Source organism: Argiope bruennichi, chromosome 2 (genome assembly GCF_947563725.1).
Source record: "Argiope bruennichi chromosome 2, qqArgBrue1.1, whole genome shotgun sequence".
Classification (NCBI taxonomy): domain Eukaryota; kingdom Metazoa; phylum Arthropoda; class Arachnida; order Araneae; family Araneidae; genus Argiope; species Argiope bruennichi.
The window spans coordinates 80,729,859-80,748,408 of NC_079152.1; the positions used below are offsets into that span (position 1 = coordinate 80,729,859).

The 18,550-nt window shown below is 25.3% G+C and overlaps 1 protein-coding gene across 1 annotated transcript; it reads left to right on the top strand.

Annotated features, from left to right (window-relative positions):
- Nucleotides 1–1,033: 1,033 nt before the first annotated feature.
- On the top strand, nucleotides 1,034–18,258 carry LOC129959386 (GPI mannosyltransferase 3-like). Its single transcript, XM_056072208.1, has 7 exons — nucleotides 1,034–1,190; nucleotides 1,704–1,809; nucleotides 6,427–6,659; nucleotides 8,677–8,820; nucleotides 13,060–13,317; nucleotides 15,489–15,791; nucleotides 17,190–18,258. The coding sequence occupies exons 1-7, from the start codon at nucleotides 1,042–1,044 to the stop codon at nucleotides 17,485–17,487; spliced, it is 1,491 nt and encodes a 496-aa protein (XP_055928183.1). The 5' UTR covers nucleotides 1,034–1,041; the 3' UTR covers nucleotides 17,488–18,258.
- The last annotated feature ends 292 nt before the right edge of the window (nucleotides 18,259–18,550 follow it).

The window sequence follows — 18,550 nt, forward strand, 5'->3', positions numbered from 1 at the left end:
GGGCTTCAAGAGAAATGAATTCAATGTCATTCCGCAGACGATTCGAAAATATCTAATGAATCAAAATTTTAGTATATGTTTGGTCCTCATCACAAAGATCTCAAATCCCCAGGAAACTCACGATCCCCAGATCTATTATTCAATTGCTTGTTTAATATCAGCAATCATTCCTTTGGTACCAGTATGAAATCTTAACAGTAACGCGGAATTCTACTCTAAATGACTAGGTCCAACTCTTGTGGTGAACCTTATAAGCCAGATAACAGCTATGGGACATGAGTATTACTTTTGTCTTGTGGTCTGGTTACTCGACTGTGAACCACTAGGTCGCAGGTTCGCAGATTCTATCCTCGCTCATAACAAACCGCCACATTGGTGACCTCGGACGATGAACCTTCAAACTTCGTACAGCTATTGTGGAGCCATCTACCCACAGCAACACAAAGCCGTCAGACACACTTGACGCAACAGCAACCACTCTACCACACACGCTCGCCATACGCTTGGCGCTACTCAAATGGGGACAGGTACATTGGACTTAACAGCTAATACATCACCACTCAACAGCCATATCGTTCGTCTCACTTGCGACTCATTGGAGGGAGAGTACTGTGGTGAACCTTATAAGTCAAATAACAGCTACGAGACATGAGTATTACCTTTGTCTTGTGGTCTTCTTACTCGGTTGCGAACCACAAGGTCGCAGGTTCTATCCTCGCTCATAACAATCAGCTACACTTTTAAACATTTATTTAGAGAAGCATACTTCCACTCCCTCGCGTTGTTTTGATTTCCTATATCACAGACCATGTCGCGTGGATTCTGCTAGTTTCAATGATATCGTTTGTCATTATGTGCAGTTTTAAAACGAATTTAACCCGATACTTGGGTTATGTGAATACCATCATTTCATTTACAGGATATAATAAATTGTTATAATATTTTTTTTTTTTTTTTGTAATTTTTAACCCTTGGAAGTAAAGCCAACATTGTGGATAATGATATGAACTGAATTGAAAATTGTATATCTGAATTTTGATTATGGCACTTAAAATTTTCAATTGTCCCGATTTTTCCATACTATGTGGAATTTTGTTTTTGCGCTTAATAAGCGTTGTTATTGTTCGGTCGTCATTTGTTCCTGATGAATACTGGCAGTCTTTGGAAGTAGCTCATAAAACAGCATTTGGGTAACCTTTGTAATTTCTTTTTGTTACTATTTTGTTTTCTGTATGCATTTGTAATGCATATATAATGTATTTTGCATGCATATGTAAGATATTACTTATGTCTATATTCATAAGTGTAGAAAGGAATAGAAGAAAAATGTTAAATTTTTAATGGATTCTTTTTCATTTTTCAGTTTTTTTCGTATTAATGAAGGAAACGCTATTAATTATCAGAATTTTTGCTTATTAATCTTTGCTTTTCGAATGTGTCAGTTTTGATGCTTTGAAAAATAGATATGAAAGTAATTATGATATTTTAGTTATTTTAATTTATTCATGAATTATTTTTATTTTCATTGAAACATTTATTTAATTTATGAATAGTAAACATGTATAAATAATAACATAATCTATATTATTTATAAACTGATATTTTTAAACGTCTTTATTATATCAGTTAAAACACTTTTATAATTGTTAATAATGTTATCCATTATTTAAAATATCACTTAAATGAATTTAATTTTTTTAAAGCTATGGACATTTGACATGGGAATGGCAGAAGAAAATACGGAGTTATGTCTATCCATCCATAATTTATATTCTGTATAGAATATTTCCTGAATCAGTCGGAACAATTGTAAGTATTTTTTTTTTTTTAGTATTATCATCACTATTATAATCTCTAATTTAAAAATGATTAATGTTTTCATTATTTTTTTAATTCTTTAATTAGGATATTAATTATTTCTTCACTATTTGATTTTAAAATTTTTAATGGAAAATATTTTTATGAATCTAACAAGATTCAATCTGAAAAACTCTTGAATATTAATAATGTAAATATGTACAACTTTTTCATTCCATATTTTGAAAACAATGACAATGAATGGTAATTATACTCTTAATTGGTTCAATTGTAATTTATATTGAAAATAAAATGCTAAACTGTAAGAGTATTAAAATCTATATAAATAAAGTGAAATGCATTGAAATTTATTGACTGTAAATTGATGTATATTATAGAAATCCTAATTACTGAGTGGATTTTTCTTTTAATTTTATTCACAAATACTATTAAACATCAGATTTTGTCAGGATTAATCACATTTATATTTTATTATTTAAAAATTATTTCTGTCATACATGTTCAGTTACTAGCTGTTTAGCTTAAACACTTGGAGTACTCCATAGTTGCTGATTTTAGATCTAATCTTCAGGGATTTGATATAAAGTAGCTCAAATAGCATTCTTGAAACTTAATTTGTTAAGTAAAAAAAAACATTGAATTTTTAAACCAATGCATCTGCGCTAGATCGTATCCTGACAACTAAACTGTTTTAAAAAATTTAGATAGCTATGGCAATTGGTAAGTCTTGAAGTATTCCACCTCAAATTGCTTTAAAAACCCTGATTTTATTAGCTTCAATTCATTCTACATTAATTTGATATGGTTGACACAGCACCAGGAGAATTTGAAAAATACAAAGAATTTGAAAATTGTAAAAACAAACAAACAGGAAAAATACAAAAAAGTTTTAATTTTCATAAAACCCAAGAAAATACAGAAAATTTTAAGTTTATTAGCACCTCTTTTTCATCTAAAAATTGCTGATCTCTGTAAGAATAAAAGATCATAGCCATAATACCAAAAATGAAACATCTGTGTAATTGTGGCAACTCATCCTTTTTCTACATGTTCCCCCATTTTTATGTATAGATTAACCTAATTTCGATTTCAGAGGCAGTTGTTTTCTCTCCACGAGATTCCCCGATTGAAGCTAATAGAATGCATGAAACTGCTATAAATGTGTCAAAGAATAGAATAAATTTATTTGTCGGGAAAAGTAACATTCAATCTGTGGAAGTATCCTATGGTGTTTAGTTCATTCACATGTGAGTTTATTGAATGGTTTGTTTATTATTTGAGAAATTGTGAGTTAATTCAGAGTAGATTAGAGAATTTTTTTAAAACGATGAACTGCTCAAAATCAGTATTTAATACAGATTGGAAAGATAAAAATATGATTCCTGACTATGCTGAATGGGTTCGGGAGATTCTCCAAATTCCGCTTGCTGCGTACTGCTTGCTTTGTAAGAAGATTATAAGCTTAAGTAATATGGAGAAACAGTCACATATTAGTCATGCCTAAAGAGAAAAATCTACAAAATTGCATGGCAATTAAAAAAAGTTATAATTGATATTGGACTTTGTTTCTAAAAAGAATACAGTTATAATACAGCTAGTCCAAAAATATTCAAATTTAATAAACTGCACTTTTGTGAGCATCAAGATTTGTTGCATCACATTCGTTCTTTAGTGCATTCAATAAAAACATCACAAATATTTCCACATTTATTCATTGATAGTGAAAAAAAATGCTGTTTAAGGCATAAAAAATGTTGTACATTATTTGGTAGTGAAATAGCCAAAAAATGCGGTTTGGGGCGTACAAAATGTCATACATTATTTGGTATAAATTAGCTCTTTTTTTTCACCAATCTCTTGAGAAATATTTAAACAATAAAAAATTTATATTATGCTTTGAATCCCATTTTCTCAAAAATACCAAATGTATTTTGTTAGATATTGGTGTGAATCAACTGACTTATTGAACTTTTTCAAGACATTGGAATTCAATATTTTTAAGACATATTTCTGCTGAAGAATTGTTTGAGAATTTAAAGAAAATATATCAAATTTGGACATACAATTATTTTTACATATTGGTATGAATTAACCAAATGTAAATTTAAAATTTTCAAAACATTTCAAAGAAAAAATTACTATAAAATTTTAGATCTAGGTACTTGTGGACTATACATATAATCCATTGAGTATTTCATTATGAACATAAATTTACTGAATGAAAAGCAAATGTTATTCTAAAAGTAATGTATAGAATATTTAACCTAGATGTGCCGATCTCCTCTAAGTTATGGGTTTTGAATTTTCGCTGAAGTTTTTTTCATTAAACTGGGCAGAAAATATTAGTGTTTGTGAAAATACTCTAAAGGTTTTTAACAATGTAAAGAAATGCGTAGATATCAATAAAAGAAAATATTTTTCTGGATATGCCACAAGTAATAATATTATTAATGCTTGTCAGGATAAATTGGTTCCAAAATTAGTTTCTCTTATATTGCTAATAATCTTCAGCCATTCCTTTAAAAAATTCAGGCATCTGAACTAATAGTGTTTTTCTTATATGGAAATCTCTTTGTTTTTTTAAAGCAGTTAATGAAAAACAGTGTCAAAAGAAGCATAATCGTAGAAGCAAAAATATTAGACTCTTATTTTTGATAGAGCTTGATGAGCCTAAAAATCTATGGCTGAGGGAAAGAAAAAAAGGAAAAAACAAACAACAACAACAAAAAACAGTTGGAATAGTGATTACAAGTTACTTGATTTCTAATGAATATACTGAAAGTGAATAAAAAAAAGAAAGAGAGGCTTTTAGTAACGTTTTATATTTGTGACAAATACTGTAAAAAGCATTTGAACTTATGTTAAAAAATTTTACTGTTTTAAAAACTGCATCTTGTTTGTATTCATATTTATTGATGAACCTTTCTTTTTCCATTTATTAAAACTATGGAGTATTGTTATTTCATTTTAACTAGAACATGAGTACTGTCCACCCCCATTTCCTCTTATATTACATATATATACAGGGAAAACATATATGAATTCAAACAGGAATATACAGGGAATTTTTTTTAAGATTTTAATAGCAATCCTGTATGAGTTTTTTTTAAACACGTTTTTATGTTGTATTTTTCTTTAAACATTTGTTTGTTTTCCTACTGACTTAAAAGCAAATTGTTTGCATAATTTTTGATTCATTATCAGCTGTTATTCTGAGTAGAGTTACTTTATACTGTTACTTAATCTATTTATATAATATCTAAACTACTGAAAAGATTTTCTTCAGATTTTGCTCTCAAATATTGTTAATCTTAAGGAGCAAGCACTCTTAGGAATATTTGATATTATTAATTAAACAGTTGATTTTTAATTTCTTGGAAACTATGTTTCCATATGTATGTAAAAATTTTGATTTGACCATTCTTATAGAACAAAAATATGTCCAAGATGTTAAATCATTTTATTTATTCCTCCCCCCAAATAAAAAAAACCTAATTTTCAGTGTTTAACATTTGTTGTAAGAAATTAAACTTGTATAATTTTTAAATTTTATGTAATTCTTTTGAAATTATTACCATCTGCAATTTATAAGAATCATTTGCTGTATTTATTAATTAAAAAAAGATACAGATTAATGGATAATAAGATTTTATGAATTTTAATATTTTATATATAAATATTCTTTATATTAAAAATACTAAATAGAAAAATGTTTTTATACTGATTTTATTTATATTATGAATAATGAAAAAAAAAAAAAAAACATTTGATTTTTGTGATACATATTTCTGAGCATTTTCACAGGGATTATTTCATAGCATTGAAATGTCTTATGCTTTTCCTTAAGAAATACTTTTCCTTAATGTTTTTTTTTTTGTCATGCTGTTTTGGAAATTTTGATACATACTGTGTCATAGATCCTTTGATTTTTTTTTTTTTTTGCTTATGCAAAACAGTTTTTATAAATTTCATTCGCCATTAATTATGAATATTCACTCTATATATTAATGAAAGCAATTTTTAAAAGATATAAAAGCAAATGAATAAATAAATAAAATTGAAAGTAATTACTATCTACTTTATAGACATTATTTAACAATTACATTAATTACAAAACCCATTTCTCATCTTTTCACTTAATAATTCCATTTTAGAAAATATTCTGTGAGATTTTTCATATTTATATTTTTACTATTAGAACTGTTTTCTGAAAGATACTAAATAATCAATAAAAATGCATCAGAATTAACAGTTTCACTGGGAAGATTATTGACTATTACTGATCCATTTTTCTAATTTAGTCACATATATATAATTATACTTAAGATCACAAATGTATTCATACCTTTCACTGAACAGTATATATACTTGTCATTGATTAGAAAGCAGGGAGAAAAATTTTTATTGGTTAATTTTCCTTTTATATGTTTTATATAAAAAGAAAGTAAGAAACATTTCTAACATCCCTGTCAAATAATTATTACATTGCTTAAAGTACTTTTTTAATGCTTCATTACTTATCAAAAAAGGAATGACTTTATTTCATGACTTTATAAAATATTAATAAAAGATGGAATTTTTTTTTAAAAATTATCATTTATATTTCAGGTTTTCTTACCAAAGATTTTTCAGGCAGTTTTATCCTCCATTGGTGATTTCTTTACATACAAACTTTCTTGCAAACTGTTTGGATCAAAATGTGGCTATTGGACTTTGTTTAATCTTTTGACTAGTTGGTTTTTATTTTATTGTTCTTCAAGGACTTTAACAAATATGGCTGAAACATCCTTTACATCATGTGGCTTATATTTCTATCCATGGAATACAGGAAAGCATAAAGGGTAACTATTTATTTATAATGCATTTTTTACATATTTATAATAATTAAGAATAATTTAGCAACTTACTGTTATTTCCTGCTCAATTACTCATACTAATCCATTGATATTTTTGAAAAATATTATGATAGGTAAATAGATCAGTGTACAGCTTAAAATTTTAGAATTTGTTTTTTTAAATTCTGAATATATGTGTATTAATTTGTATTTTGTGTATGTGTTATGCTTACGGTGTTAAGCACTTTTTTCTTTCTTTTAAGGAATGCATATTTTTAACACTAAAAGAATTTTGTGAACAATTTATATACAGTCAAACTTTGCTTAAGGAGTACCTCTTTTAAGGAGTGATTTTACATAACAAGCAAATTAAGTGTAAAAAAATTATTCATATAATGAGTGATATTTCACACAATGAGTGGTAAGGAGACATCTTGATGTCATATGCTGGTCTGACCTAATTTGTGTGTATTGAATGTTTGTTTGAAGATAACTCTTACTTCATGAAAGACGTTTTAGCTGGACAACATTGTTAAATGTAATTCTGAGTGGTTCGAGCAAGTTCTTGTAGAGCCTTAATCAATGAGATTATGTTTATGACTAAGAGTTTGGGCCAAAAGCTGATGAAGAATTACCAAAGAACTTTTGGAGCTCTATTTTATGTTACAGCAAGAAGCTACTGTGGTGTGTTGATTAAGAAGGGAAGAAATAATGGACACAGCAGAGCAATAATCTTTTAGAAACATAAATTATTGGATTATATGTTGAGAAGCATCACTCTAATAAGGCAATTGCTGTGCACACTATAAATTAATTAACTGTGTCTAATTTTTTTCAAATTTTAACCCCTTCTGCAACAATGTGTGTGAAAGTGCTGTCACAGGACCAAGCGTCTGTCCACAGACTCTAATATTTTTTGCAATTAAGCCTAATTTTGCAAATTTGCTAATTTTGCCTTTTTATTTGCTGTTATTGCTAAAATCCAAATCATTTCACTAATTTCAGAAGGCGCTCTCTTATCCATGGTTAAAAAAATTGAAGCTCAAAATAATCCCAGCACATGTATCAAGACATCTACAAAACATATCCAGAAATATTTCAATCTCACCCCTGCAACAGTAAGCTGAACTCGCTTCCCTAACAGAAAAAAACCAGTGGAATCAATAAGAATGCCAGAGTCTCTTTAAATAACACATGCATTTTTATGAGCCGTTTGTTTATGCCAATAAATCTATCGCAGCCAAAAGTGCAAAACAGAAACTAATACCTCTACATTAAGACAAGCCATTGTCTCCACTGTTCAGAAAACTGTCAGCTTTTTGTGGAGTAGTATTTAAAAATTGAAATAAAAATTTCATTTCAAAGTAGAGAATATGTTACACTGGCTCTGTAGAATTAATTTGAGTGCTTAGCTGGACACGACATTTGGCTGTTAATTGTGGAAAGAACACATCACGTATATAGAATTCTGTTACACAAGAAATTAATTATAAAAATAAATATTTTAAAACCTAATAAATAAAAACATACATTATAAATTACATTATTTTAATTTTATTTGAATATTTCATTTCAGAATGAAATGCACTGTTTTATTTTGCATGGATTCTTACAGATTTTTTTGTCTTAGTGAATGTTTTACATTCAAGTAAGATTCAGCTACAAATTATGCTTGCTAACTGAGGTTCCTCTGTAATTATTTTGGTTTGTCTCGATTACTGCCAAGTTGAAAATATGTTAGTTTAGTTAATTATTAAATAATTGACTTTAAATTGATTTTTTTATGGCTTTGATTATTTATTGTGATATTTATTCTTTATAAGTATATATTATATAACCTATAACATAACTATATATTATATAAATTATGTTTAATGTTCTCTTTTTACATATATTTCAATGTTATGTTCAATGTTCTCTTTTTACATATATTTCAATGTTATGTTCAATGTTCTCTTTTTACATATACAAGTGTATTGAATTTATTACTCACATAACCTTATGTTATTTTTTAAAAGAATAGGTTGACATGTAGTTACCTGTGGTTTGCTGGTGTTAGTTGTTTAATTCGACCTACAGCAGCTATTTTGTGGCTTCCTTTATATTTATACCATTTATGGAGGGAGAAAGACTGTATCTGTATGCTTGGAAAAACTCTTTTTATTGGGTAATGTTTATTTTCAGATTTTAGTTAAAAAATACTTTAAAAATTAGTTCTTGTAAATGATTGTTTACTACTAATTTTATAACTTAAAAATATCTATATACTAAATACAAACAATGTAATATTCTGAAATGTGTATACAAATTTACACACACACGAGTCTCGCAGTATAAATGAGCTGAGAAGCATTTAAAAAAATTATTTCAGAAGCATTTCAATTAAAATTTTATGCGGGAAAAAAAAGGAACTGGAAGTGGGCAGTGAATGTAATATGCAAATTTTTTTAGTGACTTTGATACATTACATTAATTTTCCTGCACAATAAATATTTAAGCAGAAGACATCATTGTAATTTCTTCCATGAAAGTTAGTCCCACTTTGTTTATGGCGCAGTATAGCCAAATATGGCTCTTGCGCCAGTAAAACACACAAAACCAAACCAAAACCCACTTTGTTTATTGATAATTATATTCTTTCCTAAAATGAATATAAAAAATTATATTTCTGACTATTATCATTATTCACTTTACAAACATGGACTTTTTGAAGAATCTGAATTAAAAAATTAAAAGAAGTGAGTGTAAGGTCATTTTCTATGTACAGTACTTTTTCTCCCATTGAATTTTATATTCTGATATTGCCATTCGAATACCTGCAAAAATTTAAGAAAAAATTGCACCTTTGATTATTTTCCAATTTTCATCTATCTATTTCATTTTAAACAATCCACCATATTAAACTTTTCCTTTTCCTATGATAACATTTTTTGGAGGCTCTTTAAAATCATAAGATCTTTATGTATAAATAAATTCTTAGCTGAACATCATCTAGCAATCATTGTGTTTGCTTGAGAAGTTTCAAAATAGCTTTGAATTGAAATTTTGTGTGTTTGGAATATAAAATTTGTATTTTATTGAAGACTTCTAAAAATTCTATTAAAGTGAGAGATATATCTGAACATTGCAATGCATGATTACTTTGAAAAGTCAGCAAACATTAATGAAGTGAATCACATCTTAATGCTTTTAACTATGTAATAATAAACCTTGAAGTAAGAATATTTATTAAAATTAAAAATGTTAGAATGTAAATTTTCTAATGAAAGGAAAGTACTTTCTCTTTGGTTTTTAAAAGGTATATATATATATATATATATATATATATATATATATATATATATATATATATATATATATATATATATATATATATATTATTTGGATGCATCATTTATCATAAATTATTTCTAAAATTATACTAAATTCAAAAAGCTTTTAAAGAAGTATTATTTCTGCAAATTGTTGATTGAACTTCAAAAGTAAAATTTTAAATATTCAGTCAATAATTAAGGTAGTAATCTTTTCTGTTGAAAATAAATTGAAATTTACTTTTCATCTTGGCATTCACAAAATCTAAAATCTGATATTAAGATCTGGGAATTAATAAAAGTTGATTATTTTAAATTTGAAACTTTTCTATGACATTGAATGAACGAAACATTATATTTCAATGAAAAAGATGGAAGAATTACTCAGCAATATTTTTGTTTCGATCTTTTTAAAATAACTTGATAGTACTTAAAATTTACTTATAGCACTTCTCTGAAGAAATTGAAACATTATTAAAATTTACTGAAAAAAAAAATCCCCTTCTGTAAATCAAATTTTTATATTAACTGTTGTATATTAGTTTGATGTTGTTATTTAAATTACTCTTTAGATGACAGTTTGTGTGAATTAGTCCAATTACTTTTTAAGTGGAATAAAATACTTTTCAAATGTAGTTTCATAGTAATTTAACATAGTTATTTTAAATCTTTAAATCAATTTTGCTAAGTAATATGCTACAATTGAGATTACATTTCTAAGTTCAACAACCAAAGAAAATTAATATATTTGTAAATACTCATATATTTTGATTTATTAACATGCCATGCATTTTTTTTTTACTATGTTGAATATAATCTCATGAATAAGTGAAAGAAATTGCTGAATGACATTATATGAACAGATTTTAATGATATCTGGAATTAATTGAATTGAGACAGTTCTGTTAGTTCTAATCTTTTTTAAAAAAAGTTTTTAAAGGAGCTTTTTTTCTTTTATTACAGTTCAAAACAATGGCTGTTTGGCATCTTAAAGACAAGGCCTTAGCATAATTCTGTGTAGAACAAATTCTCTTTCATCATATAATTTAATTTTATTTTGGAGATTTATATCTAAAATGTTGACAATCATCTTCCTTATAATTTAATTTTTATTATATTTACTAAGAATATTAAATTATTGAATCATAAGAATGTTCAATATATTTAGTAAATTTATTTTGAATCATTGAAAGATTAATTTATTATGAAAAGAAAATTAAATGCATTCTTAGAGACATGTATTAAATAAATGAATTAAATGCTGAAAAAGTTCTTGCTCTACATTATGAAGGAACAACTTTCATTGCTTTGATTAAATTGATAGATTGTCAAATATAATGTTAAGCGATGAACAGTTGTTAGATTAAGAAATCAAAAACTGTCTAATATTTGTTCAACTTTCTTAAACAGGAACTGAAAATATTGATGCTGTAAACACTATTCAAAGTATTCAAAATAAAAGAAGATGCAAAATTTAACTGTCTAATCATGTAAAAATCTATTTAAGTCTGTTTTACTTTTTTCTCTAACTCATTTTCGTAAGTCCATTTAATTATTTCAATATTTTTATGATAGAACATCTTTAAAAAATCTGCTTTGTATGCTGTACAAACCATAAATTTTTATCTGTTTTCTATAAACAAAAATATATTTGAAATTTAAGGGTCAGAAATTTCTACAAAACTCTCTTAGTGAAGCTTTTATAGAAAATTTATCATATTTTCCATTGATGACATCTTACCCCATCCATGCTATTTTTTTTAATTCCCATGAACCTTTCTCTTCATGGTTTCAGATCTTTTCTAATGCCTGTTATTGTGGATACTTTAACACATATTTTAGTTTTACTTAAAAGTTTTAGGGAAAAGTCATTACATTGATCAAACTGAATTTTCATTTACTATTTAAGAAAATGATAAACATAGCAGTCCTTAGATCTGCCTACCCTCCCAAAAAGTAACCAAAATTTGTTAATTATTTAAAAAAATCTGGAAAATATAAAATGCTAAGTAACATTTTGAAATGATGATGTGAAGGATTAGTTTCAAAATTGTACTGTTTCTTTGTGGAATGAAATTGTTTGGAAATATGAACATTACAAAATTATTAAAAATAGTGCTCATTGATGAAATATTTGTTTGTTTTTTGTAATTTCTTTTTAAATGTCTCCTTTATCTTACTAATGAAATTTAAAATATGTATGTGTGCAACATTAGTATTCTTAATTATTTGAAATAATATTGGATTTTTATTTCATGCTAGTATTCAGAAATTTTGATTTAGAGATTTAGTCATCTCTGCTATTATGGTTTCTGAGAATATAGAGCTAGATGACACTTTTTTTTTTAATGCTTGGATAATTTAGTAATGTAAATGTAAAGAAATAGTGAAAATATATTTACTCATTATTAAAAATAGATTTACATAATGACAAATTGGGTAATTTTGTTTATAGTGATAATGTTTATCCTAATATTTGCTTCTATGTCTAAAAGTTCTTCATAATTTGCAGTATCAGTACCAATGCATCAACACAACTTAATTAAATCAAAGAACAACTTGCAAATTCTGGTATATATTTTTGTAAAAATTTTAATGTGCATATTTATTTATTATTACATTGTTTAATTTTAACACTTTTGCTTTGCCTTTTATTTTGCTGCTATTTTTTTCTTCTACTGATTGAGGTATGAATTGTTATGTTAGAGATATTATTATATTGAAATTTTTTTAAAAGATGTACTTTTAAGAATGCATAAGTAGAAGGTGTTCACTTATTTCATTTAAACATGAGCATGTCTTCCAAAATAAACATCTAAATGAGTTTTTGCATCTTAGTTTTTTTTGAAACATTAATGGAAGTATAATAAATATCAGTCTTCCATATCTAATACAAGTTTGTACTTTTAAAAAGCTTCTTATAGTATGTTTCAAATTAATGCATGATGAAGTAATGAATTTAGAGAAAAATATGCAACAGGTCTTCAAAGAATTCAGTTGCTATAAATTGGTTTCAAACCATAAAAATATGTTAAATTTAGTATTTTCTTACATCAATTTTGGATTTATTAAGTGAATTAATTTCTATTCCTTAGGTGTATTATTTTATCTATCTTATTATGCTGTGATCGATACTTTTATGGAGAATGGGTGCTTACTCCATATAACTTTTTCTTGTTTAACTGGAGCAATGATATAGGAGCATTTTATGGTCAGCATAACTTCCTGTGGTACTTTTTCAGTGGTTTCCCTGTTGTTTTAGGAATACATTTGCTACCTTTTTTGATGGGCTTTTCATTGCCATATCTTAGGCACTTTTATTTATTAATATTTTGGATGATCTTAGTTCTTAGGTAAGTTTAAAGTACTCTTTTCATAAATACTTTTCTTCATATCTGTGATTTATGGATAAGATATTTATTTTTATGTATAATTTTCTTGATAAACGTGTCTTTAATTTTTGTCTGCACATATTTGTTGAATGTTTAAAAATGATTAGATATAATTGTTTACTTAAAAAAATGCATTATTTTGAATTATTCTGTGGTTTGTTTATGCTTTTCTGTGAAGCATTTCTGTCCTTTTTTTTAAATAAGTAAATTATTCAATTTTCCATGGGGTTTTCTTTCGGTTTTCCTTGGGATATTATTGATAGTTACTCTTGAGTTGTTTAAGTTCCTTGAACATATACCTTTAGCATGTTCTTGTCTATTTTTTTTTATAGTTGAAGGCCATTTAATAATGTTAACAGAATAAAATTCTTGATTGAAATTTGATATTGTATTTGAATTAATCTGATTAATCACAGTTTTAAGGTTAGCAATAAATTATATCAATTTATGAAGTTTTATCATTATCATATGTGTATTTTATCATTATTTTAGTATTGACATGTTTTGTGGAAATTTATATTATAATAAAATTAAATCGCATAAAGTTTCTAAAGAAACAGGAATTCATAAATGCTTATTATGTGTAATCATTAAAACTTTTCTTTTTTGGAATGCTAAGGCTAATTTGATTTTGAATGCTATAATGCAAAGAAAAGGGTCATATTTCTTTAATTTTTAATTATTATTTTCAAATTTAAAGGTATAAATAAAATTCTTTTATTTTTTAATTTATTTTTATTATTAAAGGAAAAAATATTTTTGCTTGATTTGACATTATTTTATATTATTTGATATTTTATTTTCTAACTGAAACTAAAAGGTTTCTGAAAATTATATATAATTTTTTTTGGAACCCATAATAGAAAAAAAATGATTGATAGAAATATTATTATTATTAATAATAGCAATAAAAATAAGCTATAAGCAAAGAAATATTTTATACTTTTATTCATATAAACGGGGGAAAATAGAAAATATATTTCTGGTAAATGAAGAGAATATGCAAAATTCTTTCAAGGATAACTTTATTCTTTTAATTGACAACAGTTTCAATTTTTAAGTATTTCTTAAAGAGTTCCATGTTAGAACCATAACCAGATAACAATGCAGTTTAAATAGGAAAGCTGAAAGTAAGAAAAAAGGGCATTGGAAAATATTTTTAAGTTAATATTTATTTTACATGTGTGTTGACTGGAAATCAATGTACACAATTCAAAATATGTAAATTAAAATAAAGTTTGAATTCAAAGGATCTGATGATTATTTTAAGAATGCATATAAATTTAAATAATTTCATATATATATATATAGTTCTTAAAATAATGACATAGCAAAATGTATAGTTAGATGAAGAAAAATAAAATCTAATTGATTATTCTTTTATTGTTATAATTTAAGATTATGGATTTGAATTTCTGTTATCAAATCTGTTTTTGGTTAAAAAAAAAAAAAAAAACAAGTCAGCATAAAATGAAAATTTATATAAAAAAGAATCTTTATTTTAAGTACTGAAATGGCAAAAAAAGATTATATTTAGGATATCTACCGTTGCATTTTATGTTCCATGCAAGTGTGATTTATTTTTCTTTTGTTTGTATAAGTCTTTGAATTGAAGAAAGTTTATTCTCTGAAGGACAAATATTGTATATAGACAAAGTTGTGTACAGTTTTTAAAAAATGATAATAGAGTACAAAAATAATAGTTAATAGAATAATAATATGTTTCTCTATTTTTTTTCCTGCCATCTTAAGTGAACAAAATATTTGTATACTCAAAAAAGTCTAGATGATTTTGTTAGTCATGATGATTATGTGAATAATTGCAATGGATAAAATTAAGCCAAATTTTTTTAATTAGGAACTTGAATGCTTTGTTGCTTTTTAGGGTATTAATTCATTATTCGTACAAAACTCTAAAATCATTTGGTGTTATTAATATTTCTGATTTCTTTAATTTGCAAATAAATGAGGAAGTATGAATATAATACTTGGAAAAAAAATGTAAATAAATTTTCTGTATGAAGATAGTAAATTATTTGTACAATTTGGTATTTCAGATCTAACTTCTTTAAAATGTTATTTTTGAAAGTGTAAATGATTTTTATATCTTTTTTTTTTTCTTTTTCTTTTAGTTTACTTAGCCACAAGGAATTTCGTTTTTTGTTGCCTATTCTACCACTTTCATTGGTTATCTGCAGTGCTGTGATGAGTGAAATTTCATCTAAAAGATTATCACTTTTCAAATTGAAAATAAATAGCAGCATAAATATTTGTTTAGTTTGGGCAATTATTTTAATAAACATTCCATTATCTCTCTACATGGGTCTAATTCATCAAAGTGGAACCATAAAGTCAACTTTACAATTATCTCATATCTTAAAGAAGAATTCAAATGTACTCTTTCTAATGCCATGCCATTCTACTCCATATTATAGGTAACTAATTTTTGTAGAATAATTATTAATTTAATAAATTTTTTATGAATTTTTGGTTACTGATTTTATAATAAACATTTTGATATTTGCCATTTGATGATTAAATCTTGAAGAGACTGAATAAACATTATTATTATTTATCAAAATAATAATAATCTATTTCTGTAAATAGTAAAACTATCCATTGGATATATGTAATTTACATTAGTCAGAACCATCATTTTCAGTTTTCTTATATGTAAGGTTTATATTAAGTTTTTCTGTTTAATTTAATTTTGTCTGTTTCAATTTTGTATTCAATGACTTTTTGTCTCAGTATTCTTTTAGGATGAATTTTTCTTTTAGGTTAAATGCATTACATATATACATTAAAAATAGTCAGACAAAACAACAACAACAATAAAAAAAAATTAAATATTTTTCATTTTATAATTATGAATATTTTGTTTACTTATGAATTATTGTTGTTTTTACATTATTCTGTTTTCAAGAGGAAAAGATATTGCTTTAGCACTACACTTTTACACTTTTATTTATGCATTATTAATATTAGAATATTTAATTTATTGAACATTAAATTAATGTAGGAAATAAATAAATTTTAAATTGGATAGAAAGTTTTTTTGGCAAAAAGAATATATATAACATTTTCATGACATAGCAGTATTAATTTATGTATGTACTGATTAAATGTACTTTTATATGATTATATTTTTTACTTAATGACAAATTATAGATCTATATGAATGATAATACAATTTTATCTGCTTTTGAGCTTTGTGTCTCCTTAAAACTAGCAATCTGATTTTCAGAATCTGCATTTTTTTTTTTCTGAAAAGCTTTGAAGCTTCAGTAATAGATTCTTAATTTGATGGTGGGAGATTGTGTGTTTGAAGTTCAAACCCATCAAAGACCTATTGTATATGCAGTCCTGGTGCAATTCAAGTCTGTTGAGGTCACACATTCTCATTCTGTGTGCTTTGTGGAAATTTAAAGTGCATGCTGATTCAGATGCTCCTTCATCATTTAAACTATGGCTTAAAATTGTCTATTGTAGATTGTTATTCTTTTGCTTCAAAGTAGAACAGAAATCAAGTTAAATTGATATAAATGTAAAACAAATGCAATTTCATTGTATTTGTTTAAAAAAATTTCTTTCCTTATGCATAAAAATATGTTCATTTTACACATATTTCTTTTTATTGTGTTGCTGTAAAAAAAAAGAAAAATTTTGCTGTGTGCAGCTTATAAGTTTGAAACATTTATGGAACTCTTCATATATATTGATAGAAAATATAGCAATATGCTGAATAGCATTTCTGCTTAAAAATTAAAACATAAGCAATGTCTTTTTATACATGTTTTTTAAAAGTATTTCTTTTATTGATTTTTTTATAGCTATATTCACCAGAATGTCAGTATGAAATTTCTCTCTTGTGAACCAAATTTTAACAATGTTGACGATTATATGGAGGAAGCTGACATCTTTTTTGACAATCCAGAATTTTGGCTTTTTCAGAATTATGAGAAGAATGATATACTAATTATACCATCTCATATTGTTATGTTTGATACATTATTTCCTCAGATTTCTAGATTTCTTGATAAGTATAACTATAGTCTTTGTTATCAAACATTTCATTCACATTTTCCAGAATCAAAAACTGGACAATATGTTCTTATATATTGTAGATAATAATAAATATGAATTTTTAAAATAAAATATTTGATATTTTACATAAATAAATAGCTCAGAGTATTTCTTAAACCATCTATATATTTCATGTGCATTAAAAAAATGACTAAAATTATTTTTTTAGTGATGGTTGATGTATTGGTTTTACTTATTTAGTTTATTATTGGGATTAGTTATTTTTAATAGAAATAATTAATGGCAAATTGATTTTTCATTGATTGTTAAAATTTTGATTTCAATTATTTGTGCATTTAGTAATCTTGAGGTGTTACTTCAAATCTAAATTATTAATTTACAATAAGAATGATAAAAAAAAAAAATGAAATATGCAAAATTTGTTGAAACTCATTTGTAGTTGGTAGAATTTATTTTAGCTGAGATAATTTCTAAGATATAATATATGTCAGAAGAACTAGTATCTAATATTTCTGTTTTTATAATGTCACAGAACCTGGGTCATTATGCACACATCCTGTTTTTAAACATATTTTTATATATGAAAGACTTATATTATTTAATTAAAGTCGATTATGAAATATTCTTTTAATTTGCATTGAAGTTTTGGGGCATTGTTTTCATAGAACTCCTTTCTACTTTCAAAGCAATGACTTATGCAGTTTTTTTTATTTCTCTCTTGTATTTATTATTTGTATGTATTGCATGATATTTAATAATTAACTGATAAAGTAACAGCAGTTATATTATTAGTTAATATATTAACTAATAAAACAGTTAATGGTGATTATATGATAGAAACGTAAATAACTTGTTTTGTGCCAGTTTATTATACATGATTTTTTTTGTAGATACATTAATTTAAATTCTGATATTTTATAATAAGTCTCTTTCATTGATTGAATAAATTCATTTGTTTTTGTTATTTTTTATTGTCTTGAAATTTTTTATAATATATTATTTGTTTTCTTTTATTGTTCATTGTTTATTGAAATTTATATGGTGTTTTGGGAATGTAAATAAAAATATGCAATCAGCATAAGTCGTGTATAATGCTAATATAATGATTCATATTTTTAAAAATATTAATATTCATATTTTTAAAAAT